General features: G+C 50.1%; 1 protein-coding gene across 1 annotated transcript in view; it reads left to right on the top strand.

The window, feature by feature from the left end:
* The first annotated feature begins 204 nt into the window (after window positions 1–204).
* ADAMTS8 (ADAM metallopeptidase with thrombospondin type 1 motif, 8) overlaps window positions 205–6,153 on the top strand; it is a 24,653-nt gene continuing 18,704 nt past the window's right edge. The window contains exon 1 of the mRNA XM_006873068.1: window positions 205–948. Within this exon, the coding sequence (XP_006873130.1) occupies window positions 205–948 (744 nt within the window). The remainder of the gene's footprint in view (window positions 949–6,153) is intronic.

The following is a 6,153-nucleotide window of genomic DNA, read 5'->3' on the forward strand; positions in this document are numbered from 1 at the left end:
GACTGCGCCCAGCTGTGGAGGGGCCTCCACTGGGAGCCGCCAACGCTGCAGCGCACATTGTTCCGGATCCCCGCGGTTTCAACACTACATTGCTTTTGAATGATGTTGCTTTTCCTGGAGAGCGCTGAGTGCGCGCTCCCAGTCGCCAGCACCTGCCGGTCTCGAGCAAGTCTTCTCTGCGCCCCGAGTCCCCCTGCAGCCCCTATGCCCCCCGCGCCTGCCGCCCCGTGCTGGCTGCAGCTCCCGTTGCTGCTGCTGTTGCTGCTGCTGCTGCTATCTCCGCTGGCCCGCTGCGCCCCAGCCCCACACCGCCTCGGGGCGCCAGCCGCTGAACTAGTAGTGCCCACGCGGTGGCCAGCCAACGAGGGCAAACTGGCGCTCCACCTGTCCGCCTTCGGCAGGGGCTTCGTGCTGCGCCTGGAGCCCGACGCCAGTTTTCTGGCGCCGGACTTCAAGATCCAGCACCTCGGGGCGCCAAGCGGACCGGCAGGCGGCGAGGCTCAGCTGCGCGGCTGCTTCTTCTCTGGCACCGTGGATGGCGAGCCCGGGTCGCTAGCGGCCTTCAGCCTGTGCCGCGGCCTGAGCGGCTCCTTCCTGCTGGCGGGCGAGGAGTTCACCATCCAACCGCAGGGCGCTGGGCACTCGCTCAGCCAGCCACACCGCCTGCAGCGCTGGGGGCCCCGCACTTCCGACGTCTATCCAGGCCCTCAGGTCCCAGAGTGGGAGGTAGAGAGGGGAGAAGGGCAGAGGCCAGGGAGGGAAGACGACGAGGCTGAGAAGCAAGAGGAGGAGGAGAGAAGTGAAGAAGAGGCAGATGGAGGCAGCGAACTCCCACCCCTCCTGGGGGCCACGAGCAGGACCAGACGATTTGTGTCCGAGGCTCGCTTCGTGGAGACGTTGCTAGTGGCCGATGCGTCCATGGCTGCCTTCTATGGGGACGACCTACAGGTAGGACTCCAAGAGCCTTCCCCAGTCGCCTTGCTTGGAGGACACCTACCAGCGTCTCTAAATTCTTCCTTTCCCAGTCCCTCTGAGAAAATCCTTTTCCTTGCCCGCGCCATCCTTCCTTTCTGAGAAAGCGCCATGACCCGCCATCATTCTTTTCTTACTTTCTGCTGCCCAAACTACCCTGCCTGTCCCCAGTGCCCCTTCCAGTGTAGAGTGAAGGTCTTGATCTGTCCTCCTCTTTGCTCCGCTCCCTGACACCTACATTCTAAAACCCCTGTAGCACCCAGCTGACTGAGCTGAAGGGGGATTTTAAGCGCCCCAAGCACCTGTGTCCCCCCAAAGAAATTAGAAATGGACATTTTGGAAGAAGCACCAACCCCAGCCTCCTTTCCTCAGCCCCCTCTTGTCTCTGGATCTCAAAAGCAAGGCAGCTAGGATGAAAAGATGTGACTATTTCATTCCCTTTCGGGACTGCAAAGAGCAGTATTTGGATGGAGTTGAACCTGGAAGATGGCTGGTCAACCTCTTGTGTGCCCAGCTGGTTCTGATCAAGGGGCATGGGCTACCTTGCCAACCTGGCCCACAGCCCTGGCAGACTGCAGCTGTGCCAGCATCCAACACAACTGGTTGGGGAGTAGAACTTTTGCCTGGGGGCTCATTCCTGGAAACTGAAGCTTCAGTGTAAGAGGTGGGGAGAAGGAGGTGAGAGTTAACTCTTTCAATGAATGTTTTTGGTAAAGCCAGTGCTGTAGTTGATCCTTCCCAGCTGCTCTCAGTTGACACGTGGCTCTCTACTGAGCTGGAGCAGGACAGCTAAGTCCAAGAGAGGGCTCCTGTACCCAGACCATTTCTAACTGGACTCAATGTGTCTGTGTCACCCTATGGCTTCCTCCCCAAGGACCCTTTCTTGTGGCAAGCAGAGAACCTGAGATGTGCCAGATAGAGAAGAATGGATCTGCCCATAGTTCTCTGCAGCGCAGGTGGCACTTTGTCAGTGATGGCATCACTGAGGACCCTATTCTAGGATTGGCATCATCTGTGCACGATAGCCCAGATAAGGAGGCAGTTTGCTCTTCTGTTTCTCACTCTTCCCGTATTGCAGGGAGATGTGCTCTTGATGGAAAGAGGTAGGAAACCCTGGGTGAGAGGTCTCTGCCCGTTTTTCTGACTACTGTTTTAACCTCAACAGGCACACCTACGTGATATTGCTGCACGGTGCCTCAAACATTAGGCCACCTGCCCCATTGGCTTTCGGTCTATATTGTTTTAGTGTTTGTTTTCCCTGCTACTATATACCTTCTCTTACTCCTTTTTCCCCCACCACGTGCATACATTTTTGGGCCATTCACACTCATATGCAGGCACCTCTGCATATCCAGCCAATCAACTTGGATGGGGAGAGCTTATCAGAATAGGCATCAGCACCTCTCCTTAGGGAATCTACTTCTAGTAAACCAACCACTCCACATTCACCCCACTCTTAAGGTGTTGGAGTAGGAGAAGGACTAGGCACAGCTGTTCCTATGAGTACCCACTGGCACATGGGTCTAACATTATCATCAACTGTGGAGACAATACAGTCAGTGTAGGTTTAAATTTTGCAGCCTAACACTCTGGGCTTCCCGAAACTGGTCCATGAGTTCAGTTGAGTGAAAAATGAAATTCAAGTCCTATAGCCTTACATGGCTGCTACAGCAAGGTCCTAACCAGATCTACCTCCAGTCCTTATCTGTAAATCTCCAAGAAGCCTCCTGGAGACTTTATTCACACAAATGGAAGACATTTGTAGTGTACTAGCCATTGGGGGCTTTGTGCTGGGTGTGGATGGAAAGAAACTTTAACCCATCTAGGGCTTGGGTTCCCTCATCTCTAATTCAAATCAATGAACAAAGTCAGCATTTCTACTCTAAACATCTGTAAAGTTGCTCATGATGAGACTTGAAAACCCAGCACGCTGTAAGAAAATCATTCTTGACATGTACAATTTACAGAGTGGTTTTGCCCTCATTGTCTTAGTGAAATACCTGTGAGGGAAGCAGGGCTCATGAGGGAAGAAAGTGATGTGATGTGATAAGATCCCATGGCTGGTAAGTGGCAGCACTAGTTTTGTGGCCCAAGCCTCCCAGACCCTGAGTTCTGTGTCTTTTTATTGTGCCATGATGCCTCTTCAGCATGAGGAGACTCTGTGACTCTATTTACCCTCTGCCACTTGTCTCTGTTTGGGGAATGGGTCATTAAATACATCAGGGCAAAGATACCCAGCCACCTTCAGGACTCAGAAAGATTGTCATGTTTTAGACTGGTTCACTGTTAAACAACAATGAAGTTTCCCACAACTCCAGAACAACTGAGTTAAGTTAATTGAGTTAACTTAATCTCTTGACAAAAAGGCCCCTGCCTCCCACCTCAGAGTTAAGGAGCGCAGACAAAGGGGGCTTTCTGAAATGAAGGGACCACATTGGAAGAGGATGAGGCGCATCTAACTGCAGCTAATTGTAATCGTGGGTGAAAGTTGAGCAGGAAAGATGTGAATGGCAGACTGGTCCATGCCTCCCCCTCATTTAGGAAAGTCTGTTCTACTGTTGTATTCGCCCTGAACTGAGCTTCTGAAGTCTCCTGGGAGACTAAGAGCAGCCATTCACCTTCCCCAACACAGACCAGCAGATTCCCAGATGCCAAGCTAATAGGGAGTAATCTTAGGAAAGGGATCTTACAGCCATATTTTAAACATCCCAGTTTGCTCATCACAGTTTCTGCCTGTTCTGGCATTATTATTAATAGCATCCCCCTTTCACTCTCAAAAGTGCCCTGCTTAGAATGACAAACTATATAGTTACCCTACCTGAAAAAAAAATATGTGCCCCATAGCTACCCATATCTTTATGGGTAAAAGACAAATATTATCATATACATATAAATTGTGTTCTACCAGTGGCCAAAGAATGAATCTTTTCCTTTCCTTGTGTCTGCAGCAATAAGAAGGTTCAAAAATTTGGGGTGTTTCCCAAGGAAAACATTTTAATAATACCACCTCCCCAAGGGTCATAGACACTGATGGGGTTCCCTTGCTTGCTTGATTTGGGTTTGCTGTTGCTCTGCTGCCATTTTCCTTACAGAAGCAAAGATGGGTGGCAGTCAGTGTGGTGATTAAGAGCACAAACTTTGGGGGCTCATAGAACAGAGTGTCTTTGAGCAAGTTGCCTTTTTCTCTGGATCTTGCTGTCTTTATCAGCAAAGTAGAAACAATAATACCAATGACCTGGCATGGTCTTGAGGATGTAATGAAATATGGAAAGTACCCAAAAGTAGGTGCCATGGCCCATGGTTGTTGTTGTATGCCGTGAAGTCGATTTCAATAGAATAGAACTTCCCCTTCAGGTTCCCTAGGCTGTGATCTTTACCAGAGCAGATCACCGGGTCTTTACTTCAGTAGAACCATTAGTGGGTTTGAACTGCCAACCTTTCAGTAGGCAGTCAAGCACTTTAACCGTTGCACCACCAGAGATCCTTGGCACTTGGCTCAGGCAATTCTGGCTATTACTGTGTCAGTCTTCAACCTTGGGAACCATGTGTCAATGTGGAAGGCAGTGTATTCACTTGCCATCAGCCGGCAGAGACTCCTCCTTTAGCAGCTTGTTTCATTCATCTCAGGATATTTAAGGCTGACTCCTTATGCTTATGCATAAGACTCTACTCTGGGGAGATAGCAGGTCCCTTTGCTGTTTTGAGAATGAGGAAAGGTGAGCGATAACCCTGAAGATCCCTAGTTTTCCCCCATCATGTGTTTCCTCTTCCTTGTCTCCTGCGCCACTCCTCCCAGCACTGTATCAGGTTTTAAAGAGACTCCAGGAAAGAAAAGTCCCAGCATCCGTTGCTGAGTTCAGAGAGTTTCCATGTTGCCACTCTTCCCACCCCAGATGCCCTACACTCTTGTCTACACTCTTGCCACACTCAGGTGCACAGCAAAGAAAACTGGTAGGGAGTCCTGGTGTGGCATTGTGGGTGAATGCACTGGACTGTAAAGTCAATTTGAACCAGCGGGTCAAGCTCAACAGTTGCTTCTCAGAAACCCTATACAGGGTCGCTATGAGTTGGAACCGACTCAATGGCACTTAACAACAACACTGTGAAAAGCAAATAAGGAAAGCATCATGGGTGTAAGTTCTGACAGGAGAACTTACAAGCAGGAAATGTGCTTGACTGAAGCCCACGTTCCCAGATACCCACTGTAGTTGGCTTTGGCTGTCATAAGAATTCTGTGGGAAGTTTCCTTGCTTTTACCTCAGAGAATCCAAGAGGGTTTATTCCAGCCTAGTTGGCAGGAGTGTTTTTCTGTTTTCCGGGTCCTGTGGATACCAAGAGAGTAAGAGATTCCTGAAAACCGGCCTACCTTTCCCTAAAGTGATTTAGTGCTGTGAGGCCCCCAACTAATTCAATAACAGGGTTGCTTGGTCATGCCTGACTGGACTGATATTGGGTACTCAGAAGTCTGACATGATTTTTAGAGATTGTCTCCCATGCGGGCCCCAACTGATGAGAGGCAGGATCCTGCTAGTCTTCAGCCAGCAGCCTGTGCTTGTATGGTGAGCTGGGAGGTATAAATAGACACCAGGTGGTGGAGCAAGTGATCTGACCTTTTCCTTGAACGGTTCTGCGCCTGCCCCCATGGTGACTGAAAGCCAGGCCTGCCCTTTTGGCCCTGAGGATTGGCTCAGAATCTGCGGCTTACAGAGCTGTGGCGACCAGCCCCACCCAGGCTCAGTGTGGTTTCTTCCACCTAGTGAACTGTAAAATGCACTGCAAATAGTAGGCACTCCTGCTGCTGTCTCCCAGAAGAGCTGACTGAAGGGAAGATGTGGGGATGGCCTTGCTTCCAGTCTATTAAAGCTCGGAGAGATACAAGTGGGAAGGGGAGGGAAAGAGGGACTAAGGTTTGGGATTTTAAAACAAATACTGGAGCACATCATCCTGGCGGCCCTCTTACAATGGATATTATCTTTTGAGATAGTCAGCAGTCAGATCAATACATGTATATATATATATATATAGAGAGAGAGAGAGAGCTCTGGTAGCATAGTGGTTACAAATCGGGCTGATAACCTCAAAGTAGGCAGTTCAAAACTATCAGATGTTCCACGGGAGAAAGATGAGGCTTTCTGCTCCTGTAAAGATTTGCAGCCTTGGAAACCCTGTATAGGGTCACTA

Source organism: Chrysochloris asiatica, unplaced genomic scaffold, assembly GCF_000296735.1.
Source record: "Chrysochloris asiatica unplaced genomic scaffold, ChrAsi1.0 scaffold00222, whole genome shotgun sequence".
Taxonomy (NCBI): domain Eukaryota; kingdom Metazoa; phylum Chordata; class Mammalia; order Afrosoricida; family Chrysochloridae; genus Chrysochloris; species Chrysochloris asiatica.